Source organism: Vigna umbellata, chromosome 11 (genome assembly GCF_029865625.1).
Source record: "Vigna umbellata cultivar VRB3 chromosome 11, Vumbellata_1.0, whole genome shotgun sequence".
NCBI lineage: Eukaryota > Viridiplantae > Streptophyta > Magnoliopsida > Fabales > Fabaceae > Vigna > Vigna umbellata.
Genome location: NC_142175.1, coordinates 30,887,399 through 30,904,214, shown reverse-complemented (window position 1 = coordinate 30,904,214; position 16,816 = coordinate 30,887,399). Strand labels below are relative to the sequence as shown.

Here is a 16,816-nt window from a genome sequence, read left to right as displayed (position 1 = left end):
ACCCTTATTGTTGCTTAATGTTGTTGTCGCTATGATCAGAGCTTTGTCATGTCGTCGTGAGAATACATCCCTTCTTCCTCTACCTTCACGCATAAACACCATAGGGTTATCATCACTTTCCACAGTTGCGCTACCTCCACTCTCATGTCGTGTGACATGTTCGACAATGTCATCAGCATCATCAATGCCATTCCTTTTCTTCTCCGTTTTCAATTGCAGATCTAGGAACACCATAATGAGTAACCGTTATGCCTCCATCTTCTTCACACATGGATTCCTCCTTGTTCACACATGGTAATTAATGGAGACTTGGAGCACTTACATAAAGTAAGGATTTGGAAGAGAAGAAATTAAATTTGTGGGTTTCTTGTGTGAATTTGGAGATGAGGTTGAGGATGATGGAATGGTTTTGTTTTTTTTTGAGGGGTTGAAGGTGATAAAGAAGATGTATTTTTTTATGAAATTTTCAATCAAATAAATGGAGAGGAAGAAGATGAACGAGATTATAATATTTATCGACAAATTATTGACCGTCTATAATTTTGATTTACCGAGGAATTTTAAGCATTACCGATAAATTTTGATCATCAATAAAATAAGTTTTTTTTGTAGTGATATGGGTTAGACCGTCTTGACTTGACCCTTTGGCTTAGGCCGACTTGGCTTGATCCTTTGGCTTGCGCTAACTCAAATCAACCTTAGGTCATGTTCGACTCGACTTAACCTTCTTCGGTTAAATTTGACATGAGCAAACTATTGACTAGGATTGACTAAGGTAAAATTTTGATCGGGGCTCACTTTGGCAAACCTTCGACTCATACCGACTCGAGCCGACTTAGGCCAACATTTGTTAGGATTGACTTATTCGACCTTCAATTGAACTGACTTTGTTGACTTTCACCTGACCGACTTGGTCAACCTTCAATTGGGAAGACTTGATTGACCATCAGTCGGGCTAATTTGGTTGATCTATTACGAAGTCGACTCGACCGATCTTCGCTAGGTAGACTGGCAAATCTTTGAGCCAACTCGATCGATATCTAACCTAACTTAGTTTTATTTGATTACCGACTCATCAAACTTCGGTCAACCTTTAGCTAAATTGCGGTAAGGAACGACTCGGCCAACCTTCAGTTAGGGCTGAGTTGGTTGACTTTCAACTAGTCATGGATGACTCAGTGAGTTCTCCGGTCAGGGTCAAATTGATTGACCTTTGGCCTTAACCAAATTGGCCATGTTGACTCAGGTCAACCTTCAACTATGACTGATGGAGACCTACCTACAGTTGGGACTGACTCAAACTAATCTTCCTTTGGGATCGACTCGACGAGAGCCGACTTAAGCTGACCTTCAATTGGGTCGATGCAGACTGATCTTTGGTTGGGACTAATCTAGATTGACATTCAACAAAGATACACCCAAGCCAATCTTTGATTGGGGACGACTTGATCGACTTTCGGTCTTGGCTAGCTTGATCAGGTACGACTCAAGCTGACCTTCGACCCTTGTCAATACGACCCAATCTTCGATTGAGACTGACTTAGGTTGTCCTTTGTCCTAGACTAGCTTGGGCTAATGTTTTGTCGAGACCCACTGAAGCTGATCTTTTGTCAAGATCGACTCGAGCTAATCTTTGATTGAGATCAACTCGAGACGAACTTTAACCAGGGTTAACTTGACTGATCTTTAGTTGTGATCAACTCGTTTCATCCTTCAGCTTTGTCCTCGGTCACCTTGGCTTAACTTAAACACACTGATTTTGGATTTTCAAAATTGAAACAATGAGGAATCTAAATTCAATCCAAATCCAATTAAATGGATTAGGATTGAATTTTCAAAATCTAAGAAATGACTCAATCTAAATCCAATTAAGTGTGGATTTGAATGTTGGGGTAAAGTCATCTAAATGGGCTTAAAACAATAGGTATTTGGATTATTTCTCACTTTTAATTTTAGGTTTAAAGAAAACAAAAGTTTATTTTTAGAAGCACTTTTTAATTAACTTAGTCAATGATTAAGGGAACTATAACATTCATCTTTGGAAACTTTTTTTCGATTCCCACATATGATGTCAATGTTCCAACTTTAAGTCTATTGAGATAATACTGTTATGGTTAATAATTACATTTGAAGTATTGTTTACTTTGAAACTCAGAATTCTATCATGGTTTTATTCCTAAAAGATATATAAAAGGATTAAGAGAGGAACCACATTTAAATAGTTTCTCATCGCTTAACAATCGATATTAAAGGTAATTTAAATACATTTTCCTTCTTTAACCATTTAAGGTATCATTTAAGGATGAACTTGTGATAAAGCTTCAAGAATAGTATCTCATAAGTGTTAATTGATCCTAAAGATATTAACACAACAAATTTGAGAATGTAACACATGTTTTATCCCAATATTTTATAACATCTAGGATACAGTTAAGGTTATCTTAGTTAAAGCGTCATATTAATTTTTTCCACAATTGTTCATCAACCTTAATATGTTACTTCTACTTGAGTTATTCAACCTTCCATTGACAATTCATCTTCATATCTTCTAAATATAGGTATGATATCACAATTGTCTTAATTTTTTATACAAAAAATTTATATAGCAAGTACTTTAAGTGGTTCAACACATATACGAAAAAAATGTACATAATTGGAAGGGGATTGACTTCTAATGAATTTTTCTACCTTGTCCTTATAACCTTATGAGCTACCTCTACTACATCTTAACATAATCAAACTTATACTCCAATATAGCATGAGTAGTGTCAATACCCAATTTCGTCCAGGTAATTAAATAAAATATTTGAGTTAAGAAGAAGTAACAAAATAAAATAAAAAAAAGCAAAGATAAATGTATTTTTCTTTTAAAAAAAATAATAATAAGATTTTTGTTTTCGTTTTCTTTACTTTCTCAATTATTTTTATCTTCTGTCTTTACCCTTTTTTTCCGTTTATTTACCTATTTATTTATTTTCTCTCATGTTTATTTTTATTTTTACTTTTACTTTATTTTATTTTTATTTTATTTTAATTTTATTTTATTTCCTTTTTATTTTTTTTTCTTATATCTCAAATTCAAGAAAGGGATATTTTCTTAAGATATGACGTTCTTTACAAAAAGAAAGAAGAAAAAAAAAACAACAAAAAAACAAGGTCAACTAAGCTGCCCCTCCTGCAACACAAAGCATTAGGCAATGCTTACCATCCTGTGCTACACAGTTATGCTTAAAATGTACATATGCAGTGGCAGCGTGAAAAGTCTTTGCTCCTCTTGCTGAAAATTCTTACGTAGGACTACAAACATACATCAAAGGGGAAGGTTTTTCGAACGAGCTTTTGCCAACTAATGGAGTGAAAACATGAAGAAGAAAAAAAGACAAAGGAAGATCCTAGGTCAGAGGATATGCCAGAGCTCTTTTTTTGGATTGTCGTCCCGTCGTGATTCTGGTTGCGACAAGTAGGTTGCATGTTTTTTTCTCTACAATATTTTAAGTCTGGTTCATTCTCATAATACCAACTTATAATTTGAGGATTATTTTTACTTATAATTGACTTAGGTTTTGGTTAATGTGAGATCTCTAGCACAATAATTTTTCATTAAACAATAGTAATTCATAATAAGTCCAGTTGTAACCATAAAACATGTGTAGTTGTTATTTCTTGAAGACATCACTCAATTTCTTTCACAATTATTGATTTTTGGTATACAAACACCACAGTTAAAAAAAATCATATATTTACTCTGAAAATAAAGTTTGAAAAATTTGTATCCATATAGATACGTCCCCATTTCAAATTAACTAATGATAAATCTTGAATATTATTTTTTGGATTTAGAACTTGAATAAGAGATCTTAAATTATTCCATGCAAGAAAAAAAAAAGATTTTAAATGACATTATAATATTTGAATTTGGTGAGTTTAATTTGAATTATAATAGTAAAAGATGAAACTTTCCATATTTTATATTGTGATTGTTTCGGGTGGAGTAGTGTGCATGATGATTGATTTATCAATCTTCAACGTGTTTATTTCCAGAAATATGAGATGAGTCCAGAAATACGACTTATCTTACCCTTATACCACTTGCAAAAATGTGAAAAATAAAAAGAAAAAAACTTATATCGACACATTTACTTATATAAGAATTCTCTACATTTTTTTATAGCTTTTTCTATGCCACCAACTCAGACTAATAACAATAATAATATAATAACTTTAATTTTATTCTTTTAATAATGTTTTTTAAAATTTTTTAATAAAAACTTAAATTTCATTTAACATAATTTTCACTAATTACTTTTAAATTCATAACACTATTTCTCTCAAGGATAATTTAATAAACATCTAATATCATTCATTATAATATTCTTTTAATATATCATACTAATTACATTATACACAAACTTTCATAATTTTTCATGTTAATTAATTGAGTTAGATTAATTGAAACAACCCCAACTCCACATTTTTCTCTCTCAAATCCACTTAAATTTAATCTCCAATTTCATCTTCCATCTCAAAGACACACCCTTAATTAATTGAGTTAGATTAATAAAATTAACCCAAACTAGTACTGTGCCTTTGCCTCCGCCTCCGCATAAAGCATAGACGATCTTTCTCAAAAGTTATTTCACTTCGCAATCATTTTGACAACCATTGGAAGAGCAGAATTTCACGTCACCAAGTTCTCTCATCACTGACACATATCTGTGCTGTCTCTCGTTTTCTGTAACTTCACTTTTTTTCTTTCATGCTCACTGTAGTAGCACCAGCAGCCTCTTGATCAAAGACTAAACCTCTCTTATTTCCTCATTGTTCTAATCTTAAAAATAACTTTTTAAATATTAATATATATATTCTCGTGTCAATAATTCATCAGATGATTCTTGTCTTCAATTATATCATATCATTATTAACTTATTTTTAAAACAAAAACATATAGCATTTCAAAATTTTGTTCTAAGTTGTTTAAGATTCTTTCTGAGTACTATGGTTCAGGCTCCAATGCACTGAGTGTTTCATTATGATGAAGAAGGTACACCCTAAGAATGTCGGAGATGCAATCATTCCAGTCATGGCATAACAGTTTCAGTACCATAAACAAACGCTATATGTCCAGATTTGGTAGATTGATTGAGGTGAAAAAAAGGAGACACATATGATAAATACAACATGATATAATAAAAAATAAAAAAGGTGAAATAAAGGAAAAAAATAGGTTAATGATTAATGTTTTTTTGTAAGATAATAATATAGAGTTTCTTTACTGTCAAAAGAACAGTAGTATGGTTAAAAAATGCATATAAAGGTGTATGAATGCACTGTTTAAAATCTTTGCTGCTATGCAAGTTATTTAATCAATGGTTAGAAGATAGCATAGTGAAAGACATAGAAAGGCCAGTTTCGGGATCTGTGCAACCTTAGCAGATAAAGGACAACTTCTACTGTATTAAAATGGAGCATATAAGCATTACTCATTAATAGAAAAATAATTCATGTATAAAAAAATAGTAATCATTATTTGATATGATAAAAAGATAAATTTTCAACAAGTGTATATAAAATAAAGGTATGTGTTTATTATTACTTTAATGAATAATATTATGATTTCTGTTGTAATAGTATTTATTTTTTATATTATTTTATATTATCGGTAAAAAAATTCATCATATTATATATATATATATATATATATATATATATATATATATATATATATATATATATATACTTAAAACTTGATTCAAAAGTTTAATTGAGTTATTTATATATTTAAACAAAATTATTTGAAAAACATGATCTTAATTATAGAAAAAATCAATTTATAACAAGTAAGAGTAATGATTACTTTCTTATTAAGTTGATTTTATAAAATTGAAATAAGATTAAATTTCATTATTTTAATATGGTATAAAAAATATAAGAATTATTAAAAGATTATCTTAATCGAGATTTTGAGTGGATTTTATCTTTCATTATCAAATCAACTTATATTAAAATAATGATCTTAGTTTATCTTTTTTATGTGATTAACGTGAATGCAATTTTTTTATATAATAAGATGAGTGGAAGACATCATCCCATAAATGATGCAAACTTCTCTGTACTAAATAGATCGATATTTAATGTTAAATTAAATTTAAATTTTAATATCTTAATAAAGTTAAAAAATCACATCGAATCAAGTTAAACTAAATTGAAAACCTTTTATATGGTCAAGTCAAGATATTAATTCAACTCAACTCATTTTCTTTTATCTATACGAAGCTATTTTTTTCTGGAAAAAGGTAATTTTGCTTTTTTCATGTTAGAAAACTGTATATTTGAACATAGTTTTTTAAAAAGCAATTTTAAGTTTATCTTACATAGAGCAAAAAATTTAAAATACGTATGAAGAATTCAATAATAAGCATTTGGTCATTAATCAAATCGAGACTTTTACGAGATATTATGGGTTTTATATGGCTTATTTTACTTAATGAAAACTAAGGTTCAGCAAAAACTTTTATTTTGTTTAACAATAATTCTACTTATCATAAAATTAATTTCGAAAACTTCAAAATATATTTATTACTGCGCAGATTCTTTTAAACCGACAGTCAGATTTAGGTTAAAGCGTCAATTATTCGAACAAACAGTCAATATTTTGGACAGGTTTAACAGTTAAATATTCGAACAAGCAGTCAATAATTTTGGATAGATAAAAAAGTGATTGTACTAGGAATTAATAATAATCATTCATGTACGTTTTTTTCACCTGTTTGGTAAAGTGATGGTATTTGCATTCTAAACATGTTAGTATTGATATTTAATCAAGGTTTAATTTCAGAAACATATATATGTATATATCTGTGGGTGTAGTTACTGATCTTATTAACTGTGTTACCCTTAAAAGTGATTTTGGAAAGTGATTTTCACTTGCATGTTCACTTTTCAGATTTCTGGCTTTTGAGAAGTGGCTAATCCGTAGTTCATTCATTCTATTTTGTCTGGTGCCGCGTATCTTTTTGACCGTCCAATCGCGAGGGTCATCGTTGGCGACCACGACATTCTTGTAAGCAAAGGTCTGAAATGTCTGCAAAATGTGACAGAAAAACATGTGCTGTGAGAACTGTGAACTCGGTTCTATTCTACGCAGCATTAGTATTTAACTTTATCATGTTGTTCTGTGCATTTTCCATGTTGCTTTTATTTTTCTCTACCTTTATCTTATTATAACTTCCTTCGGTTACGCGGGAAACAGCAAAACTTTAAGCATTTTCAATTTAATTAAAATCTTGGAACATCACGTCATGTTGTAAGCCCTGTTCCCTTTTAAGGGAATTTCCTGTTCAAAGGAATTGGCGTGGATTCACCGTTTAAATGGTGTTCGTTTAAGAGAATTTGCAGAGAATAGAAGACGATGATTTAAAAGGATTTGCGAGTTTTAAATCATCGATGATAAAAAGAGATTTGAACTGATTTAAATTAAGTGTCATTTTTACCCTTTTATAATTTTAATAATTTCAATTTTCATATAATGCATAAAATATTATAATCATTTTGTATTTGAATTCAGTTTTGGTTTTGTTATTGGAATAAAAATAAACATAAATAATAAAATAAATTAATAATATTAACATTAAAAAATTATTTCAAACAAAAATATTACACTTTACTTAAATAAAATATTATTTCAATTTTTTTTTTAGTTTTTATTTTTTTACTACTTCAAATATCTTTTACCAATAAATAATTTTTTATCTTTTTTACTACTTCAATTTCTACCCATTATAATTTTAATTTACTAAATTATAATTCTTTTACATTTTTAAATTAATTTTAATAATTAATTTTAATTTTTTACTCTTTATAAACATTTTTACAATTAAATATAACATTAATCATTATCATTTTATATTACTTTAATAACTAGGGGCATTTTGGTCATTTTCACTTTTTATCAATTAAACAATTTTTTTTATCTGTCAGATCAATCAAATCCTACACTAATTCTGTAAACTTTACTTCCAAATTCACTCTCATTTTCCTTCAAATCCAGTCAAACAAACAACAATTAATTCACCCTCAAATCCCCTCAAAATTCACTCTCATTTTCCTTCAAATCCAGTCAAACAAACAACAATTAATTCACCCTCAAATCCCCTCAAATTCATCCACTCACTCTCTTCCAATTCCTCTCCCCAAATGAACACACCCTTAGAAACTCTTTGGATCACCTCGAAACCCGGAGATGTACTATTCAATAAAAAAAGAAAAAAAAATAAGAAAAAATATTTAAAATGATATCATAATTGATTATCTATTCAACACAATAATTATGTTAAAGTCGATTATAATTTATTATATTATATAAAAGATATATAATTTCAACATAATTAATTATATTTTTAATTTAAATGTTATTTATTATAATAAAATAATTAATTAATATATTACTATTAAAATAAAAAATTAATAAAGCTTTTGAAAGAAGGAGGAAAACTTACCAGAATAACAATAGCAAGATCCTATTTTTCATCTCTACATTCATATCCTTCAACTTTATCATAATTGAGTTTCATCATATACTCCTTCAATTAATTACAAATACTCTTGATATGAAACCTAAAGATTTGCATTTAGAAACACTACTACATATGAACTTAGTCATAAATAATATCTCTAACTTCACCCACAACTCAGGAGTAGATTCTTTATTTTCAACCCCATAAAGCATTTTAATTGAGAGAGAAAGAGAATTATGGAATAAACCTTCTCTTATTGAATTCTCGACACTGACTCTCCCATATATGTCATCTACTAAAAATTTGTGTCTAAACATTATTTTTTTTAATAAAACACGAACTCAATGCACCATAGATTGAAGCTAATATTTTCTATAATTAACTTCTCCCTATTGATTTGGCTAACAATCTTCTTAAACATTTTCTTTAATGTTTTCTCAATTAAAAAAAAAAACAAAAGAATCGGATAGATCTTGATTTGGATCGACAACCTATGAATATGAATGCATAATGGAATGAATAAGAATTGAAGTTCTAAAATCATTTTGTTGAAAGAAGCACACAGATAGACGCATGTTAAATATTAGAATAATAATGAGCACAAAATTAACGCATACAGTGAAACAAAACAAATTTAGAGAAATAAATATGATTATCTACGCAAACATTCTTCATTTATACATACATGAATAATCGAAAGAATACAAAACTCACACTCGAATATAAAAGAGCGAAATGTATTAATCATAAATTATTAATTACATATATGTAGGTAGTTAGACTCGCGGTAACTACAACTATAATATAATAAGGTAATATTCAATATTGACTTAGTTGTAAAATTTAAAGTTATACTAAAAGGGAGGTTATGAGTTAATTCTTCTACTAACACTAAACCTTTTAATTTGACCCTCTCACCTAGTTTGACCCACATGGATTGGGTAAGAAAAGATCACAAAATTAAAAAAACTCCTAATTGAAAAACTTCATGACCAAAATATATACAAGAAGTCAAAACCTATCCCTGAACCTTTTTCTTAGAAAAAAAAATTCATTTTGAATATAAGAAAAAAAAATTAATTTCTAACTTGTCGCAAATTTAAGTGTTTTTAATTTATAAAATTATATACAAACATTTTAATCCGTTGTTGGAATTGGTTCTCATTGGTAACACGACTAACATAGATTTGTAAAAGGTTTTAATAAACTTAGTTGCTTACTTATATATGAAAATTATGCAGCAACAACATTGAAATCCTTGATTGGTTAAATATATTTATTTTTTCTTAACTGACTAGACACATGTTTAAAATATATAAGATAATAATTTTATTTTTTTTGTGTGAAAAATTAATCTAAATTTGAATCAAAACTAAATAAGCATCTCAATTTGAAGGTTTAAAATAATGAATATGTGAGTAATAAGTTTATGTATTTTTTATTATATATTATTTACTTTTTTTTAATGTATGACTTATATTTATTAGTAATCAATATATATATATATATATATATATATATATATATATATATAATATTTAATAGTTATAAAAAAAATTTAGTGTGAATTTTATTAAAATTACTCAATATTTTCACATTTTGGCTAGACTTGGTGTTTCTTTTATTGGGTTTGGAACTTTATTAAAATGTACTACTCACTCTTTTATTAAATGCTATAAATTTTATTTTTTAAGAAATTGATAAAATTAAACTATATATTATATATTTTATTTAATAACATAATAATAAATGTGATAAAAATATTGATTTAAATATAATAAAATTATAACATATTACGCTATTTAATAAAATATATATAATTTTATATGTGTACATAAGTGACGTGATTTCTAAGAATTAATTAGTGTCGGACAATTTTACCTTAACTCTAATCCTAATTGACTTGAAAAGGAGTTTTTGGTATTGGAACTTTTTTTTATCCAAATCTTCTTGAAGAGAGGTTTTTCAAAAATGAGCTAGGATTAATTCATATGACATGAATTAAGTTGATAACTCTAATTAGAACTTGGAATTATAATTTGTTTAATAGGTTTGAAAGAGAGGATAAGAAAAGTTATGATTCAACTTTCTCCACTAACAAATACCAACAATTAGCATTGTTGATTAAAAAAACATGAAACCTAATTCACAAGGGAACAATCATTTGACAACAAATAGATGCTTTTAAAGATTCGTCATATTACAAGGCCATCTTTATTAGATGAACAAATCATATAGTGCTATTAGAAAATTTAGTATTAGACCATTTACAAGAAAAAAAATCAACAATTTAATATCTAAGAATTATTATTTTTTATGATAAAAAGTGTCACAACTCCCATTCGAAAGTTAAACTCAATATTTTTCCACTCTCTTCGATACTTTCTTCGTTGCAAGATCCTAACATCCATATCAATTTCCATTTTTTTTTCCTACTAAACTCTTATGATCTATTTTTTTCATCTCAAAACTCGAAATTTCATTTTTGATCACCCTCCTTCACTTAAATCCTTTCTACCACTTTTTTTTATGATTATGATTTATTTTCAACCACAGACAATGATATTTATAGAGGTTATAATAGTTGAGGAAGAAAATTACTATCACAAATTCAGGTAAAATATTCATGCTTAAAAGTCAACTAATTCTACACTACATTATTCAAAAGGTCTAGATGCTTAAAATTTCAACAACAACAACGTAACACTATATTTTTAATAAAAGTATCACAAAAAATAATTATATTTGATAAATGCATTCATCAACATCTTATATAAACAAAGCATGATCAAATTCGATTTCATAAAATACCTGTCTTTTAAAAAACAAAAACTTAATTTGAAAATAAAAAATAAAAAATATAATATACTATCCAATTTGATTTGGATAGATTTGAAGGTAAAATGTAATGAAAGTAAATTTTAAATTGAAGGTAAAATAATTCCAACATACTCACATTAAATTCAATTTTTCACCGTGTACAATTTTTTTGTTCAATATTAAATTTTAAAATTTAGTTGGTTTGATTTTGACCACAAAAATTGAGGCTCAAAAATCAAAGTAAATATAAAAATAAGTCAATTACTTTTTGAAACTTAAATTATGCTTTGACCAACCAAATTACATGACAGATTAATTATTTAAGTTTTAGTAAATATTAGTCTAAATAAACTTTAGATTGATAGCTAAAGTATATTTATTTTTTATTTTGAATAGTGCCAAAACATACACCTCTCTTTTTAAAAAGTTTTTCACCATGCTTTCTTTAATCTCAAAATTATGATGTCTATATACACAATTCAAAATTAGAAAACTTCATCCTATGCTAAGCAAGTGAAACAAAGATATACATATTACAATGATAAATGTAATGAAACATCAACGAAAACACGAAAAAGAGAAAAAAAAAACGGAAAATTACATAAAGTAAAAGAAGAATTGTTTGAAAAATCTTTCTTCCCATCACGTGTTTTTTTTTAATAAACTTGAAAAACTCCATCTATAACAAGCCTTTTGTAGACAAACTTAAAAAAAAAAAGGTTTAAACCCTTCGTTGGTCCTCAAGTTTGTATGAAAATCTCAGTTGGGTCCTCAAGTTTTTTTCTGTCTCAATTGGGTCATATTTTTTGTAAAAGTGAGCACATTTTGCCATAACCGTTAAGTGTTGTGAAACGGCGTTAAAATGGTGTGAGCTGGATTTTTCAATTTACGGACGTGGCATTGTGCATTAAAATTGACTGTTTGTTGTTTTTATCCACGTAGGCTACGAAGCCCTAACATTTAAGGGCATCCCATCTCATCCAAAGTATATTCTCCTGTTGGAGAGGATCGTGTTTCGTCTTGGTGAACCAGAGCTGGTGTCTTACGTCTTGGGCAAGCACTGTTGAGGAGGTGGTAAGGATGTCTCGTTCATCTTCCTCTTGCCAATGTTTGGGTTCGGCCATGCAACGCAGTAGTGGCAGTGTTAGGAGCTTCGATGGAAACCCAAGATGCCTCTGTGGTCACAGTGCAGTGTTTCGTACTGCGAGAACCCCTAAGAACAAGGGGAAAAAATTCTGGGGTTGCCTTAACTTCAAGGTCAGTTTGATATCACAATAAATCTATGTCTATTTATTTGTGTTTTGACGAAGGTGTGTGTGTTGGTGTTGAACAGGGTGGGAGTGGAGAATTGGTTGGTTGCAACTTCTTCAAGTGGTGCATTGACGAAGGAAATGAAGGAAAATGGCTGAATGTAGAAGAAAGGACTGATAGTGAAAGAACTGAAGAAGTGGGTGTGATGAGCATGGAAGACAGTGTGTTGCAAATGGAAGAAACATATTGTCCAAAGATCAGACTGGGTTGTATAGAGAAAAGTTTAGTTAAGTTAGATAAGTGGTTTAAATTGTTGGTGGGGATGATCTTTGTCATATTTGTTTTGAATGTAATTGTATTAGCAATGTTGGTGAAAGTTGGTTGATGCTGTGTCATCTGTGATCAGATTTCAAACTTGGGTTATATGTAATGTGTTTTTTATTAATGTTATCAGACTTGAAACTTGGCTTATATGTAATGTGTGTTTTATTAATGTTGGTGAGTTATTACAGTGATAATGTGTGTCATTTAATTTCATTTAATTGTATTGTTACTTTAAGTGGAATAATGATAAAGCAATGAGCAATAAAGTAATGAGAAATAAAGTTGATGAGTGATAACAAAATTGGGCAGTAATCACTTTCTGATAACCACAAACATTGTATTAGATGATAACAGAAGCTGTTCAATTGTCTTAGATGATAACAGAAGCTGTTCAAAATGATAACAACATTGTCTTACATATCCAAAATACATCATAACAATACATTTGCACAGACTGTGTTCAAAATGATAGAGCAAACATTTGCTACAAAATATAAATTTAGGATCAGTACATTAGATCATTGATCAGTACATCATTCATCAGATAAAGGCATAGTTGCTGGAGGTTGGGTGACTTGAGAAGATTGGTCACCAATAGGAACATGTGTTGCTGGAGGTTGGGTGACTTGAGAAGATTGGGCTGTAGGAACCTCTACTGTTGGAGGTCTTTGTGGACAGCCTTTTCTGTTGTGTCCAAGTTGTTTGCAGATGCCACATGTTTTCCTCTGGCCACCCTTTCTTAATTCACTGTTATTCTTCTTCAACTCCCACTCCTCTAGCCTTCGTTTCTTCTTGGGCCTTCCTGGCATTGTCCTCTTCTTTGGTGGTAATATATCTGCATAGGGTGTAACATCCCAGACATGTTGTCCATTGATAGGGTTAATTATTGTGTTGTAAGTCTCTTCATAAGTAGACTTCCTAAACCAGTTGCCAATGTAGTCTTCTGCATTTATATTCAAAAACTTCATTGCAGTGATGGCATGAGTACACGGAATGCCAGTAATTGCCCATTTTCTACATGTGCAGTCCATGGTGTCAATATTCACAACAAATTGCTGACCAAATTCTGAAAGATGTTTCACTTCAAATAATTTTTCTCTTGACCACCTATATGTAATACACAATTGAAAACACAATTAGATGGATCACAATAAATGGAAAGAAAGTTAACATGAATGGAAACACACATCATAAAAGTTACCTTGGTAACCAATGTCTAGTTAACCAGGACTCCTTTTGAAATCTGCTAAAAATCTTGGGGCATATTGAACCTTGATATGATGTGATCTTTGTCCTGTTGGCAGCCCATCTCTTCATTATGTAAACCCTTATGTCTTCTAGCATGGTAATAATAGGCTTAGACCTACTATCAACTAGCACACTATTAAAGGCCTCACTCATGTTGTTGACAAGAGTGTCACATTGTGATCTAGAGGTGAATCTAGATCTTGACCAAAACCTGGGATAAGTGAATATAAGTAGTCAACTATGTGTCATGGCAAGGAAGCAAATATTGAAATATGGTTAAGAGTTAATAACTAGAAGACTTAATGCATACCTAGGTGGGATGTCAATCAGATATTTAAATGCGTCAAGATTTATGTCTCTAATATTCCTCATTTCAGTCTCCCATTGTTGTGGGTGTGTTGCTGTTGCTGCCCGCCACATCAGACGTTTAAGGTTTTTTCCAGGAAATTTTTTTCTGAAGTTTGAATATAAATGCCTAACACAAAATCTTTGTTCTACACCAGGTAGAAGATCCTGGATTGCTGGCAAAAGACCCTGACATATTCAACATATTGTAATTAACATTTGTTTAATGAAGATATTCAGTTATATGTAAAACATATTGAACATTCACTGACCTTTTGTTGGTCTGAAATAAATGTGCATCCTGCACATACAGCTGTCCCACCAAGGTCCTCAATAAGGAGCTCCAAGAACCAAGTCCAGGAGTCTTTGTTTTCTACCTCAACAATAGCATATGCTATGGGCATCATTTGGTCGTTTCCATCTCTTCCCACTGCTGTTAGTAACTCCCGTCCATACTTGGTTTTCAGAAAGCATCCATCCAAGCCAATAATAGGTCTACAACAAATGAAGCTATCCTTGCATGCCTTCAAGCATGCATAAAATCTTTGGAATATGACCTCACCATTACTGTTATCAACTTTGATTTTTACTGTTGTTCCTGGATTTGTTTTCAGCAGCTCATGACCATAATCGCGAAGTCTTCTATATTGATCTTTGAATGATCCTTCAACCTTATCTCTTGCCATTGCTCTTGCCCTAAACGCCATATTTCTTGAAATTCCTACATTCCATTTCCTAGTAACTTTGTCCCTAATGTCCATGACCTTCATTGTAGGATTTTCTCTCACAGTTTTCTCCATCCTTTCACTCAACCACTTTGAAGTGATCAACTTAACATTGAAATCTCTACTACAGTTGTGGTTATCAAACACTTTTCTCAGTTGCCATGCACTGATATCAGTCCTAAAGGAACAATACGCATACCATTTACAATTTCCTCTTCCACCCAAGCACTTGACAGAAATCCTTTTCTTGTCATTCTTAATAAATTTTAAACTTCTCCCATTACTTAGTGCATAAGTCCTTATGGCATCTGTGAATTCATTTTTCTCAGGAAAATAGGTTCCTACTTCCCATTTATAATCCACCAAAGTTTTAGGCATACTAAAAGTGGGAAACCTTATCTTAGTCCTCACATGATTGTCCTCACTATCTGATCCACTCAACAACTCCTCTGATAACCACTCATTGTCAGACAACCCACACATATCATGAATAAATTCATTATCTGTTGACCGTTCAGACTCAAGTAAGGCACTGGAAGCTTGTTCTCCCACATTTCCTTTAGAAGTCCCAATGTCACAATGCACGCTGACATCAATTAGACTTCCTTCACTTCTATCTACATCTTCGTCCTCAGACTCTGCCTGATGTGCATCACCCTCACTGTCTTCTACATCATCATCCTCTTCATAATCCTCTAGCTCAAAATCATCTACATCATGTACCTCAGCTTCCTCCTCATGATGGATCTCAACATCCTCACCATCACCCTCATAGGCATCACTATGATCCTCACCTTCACCCTCATACCCATCACCTTCACCCTCATGGGCATCACTATGATCCTCACCATCACCCTCAACCATTTTTTTACCAACATCACTATGATCCTCACCATCACCCTCATACCCATCACCTTCACCCTCATGGGCATCATCCTCACCCTCAACCATTTTTCTTCCTACTGCAGTATGATCCAGACCATCACCCTCCTGGGCATCCCCCTCACCCTCCACCATTTCTCTTCCAACTTCAGTATGGACCTCAACATCACCCACATGGGTATCCCCCTCACCCTCCACCATTTCTGTTTCAACTTCAGTATGGACCTCACCCTCATGGGTATCCCCCTCACCCTCCACCATTTCTGTTTCAACTTCAGTATGGACCTCACCCTCATGGGTATCCCCCTCACCCTCCACCATTTCTGTTCCAAGTTGAACATCACGAACAACCTCAACCTCCTCCACTTGTCTTGCAACATCACCTTCATCATTAACTTGACCACCAACCCAATCAATCATTTCTATTATTTCTGGTTCCATCATATTATGAACCACATACAGATGAACTTCATCATTTAACCTAGCAATGTTCAACATGTGCATGGCACCCCTATCATCAGTTAATAATTCTAACCTATCTGGGTGCACAGACTGACCTCCTAAACCGTACCATAACTCTTTGATGTCCATATGACCTAAATCTTTGACTGACGCTACTATGCCAAAATAGCTAAACAAGTCTGGATCACAAGACCATTCTGCTCTCTCTCCTTCAAAGCTTAAGTTCCCATTATCATCACTCACAAA

General features: G+C 30.9%; 2 protein-coding genes across 2 annotated transcripts; one reads left to right on the top strand and one right to left on the bottom strand.

Annotated features, from left to right (window-relative positions):
* Nucleotides 1-12,067: 12,067 nt before the first annotated feature.
* LOC148191523 (uncharacterized) lies at nucleotides 12,068-13,117 on the top strand. The gene is made up of 2 exons (XM_088101468.1): nucleotides 12,068-12,590; nucleotides 12,667-13,117. Exons 1-2 carry the CDS (start codon nucleotides 12,414-12,416, stop codon nucleotides 12,967-12,969), a joined length of 480 nt encoding a protein of 159 aa, XP_087957594.1. The 5' UTR covers nucleotides 12,068-12,413; the 3' UTR covers nucleotides 12,970-13,117.
* Nucleotides 13,118-13,233: 116 nt separating this feature from the next.
* On the bottom strand, nucleotides 13,234-15,316 carry LOC124846663 (uncharacterized). The gene is made up of 4 exons (XM_088102578.1): nucleotides 14,774-15,316; nucleotides 14,467-14,690; nucleotides 14,110-14,367; nucleotides 13,234-14,015 (listed from the first exon to the last, which is right to left on the bottom strand). The coding sequence occupies exons 1-4, from the start codon at nucleotides 15,299-15,301 to the stop codon at nucleotides 13,442-13,444; spliced, it is 1,584 nt and encodes a 527-aa protein (XP_087958704.1). The 5' UTR covers nucleotides 15,302-15,316; the 3' UTR covers nucleotides 13,234-13,441.
* Between the last annotated feature and the right edge of the window lie 1,500 nt (nucleotides 15,317-16,816).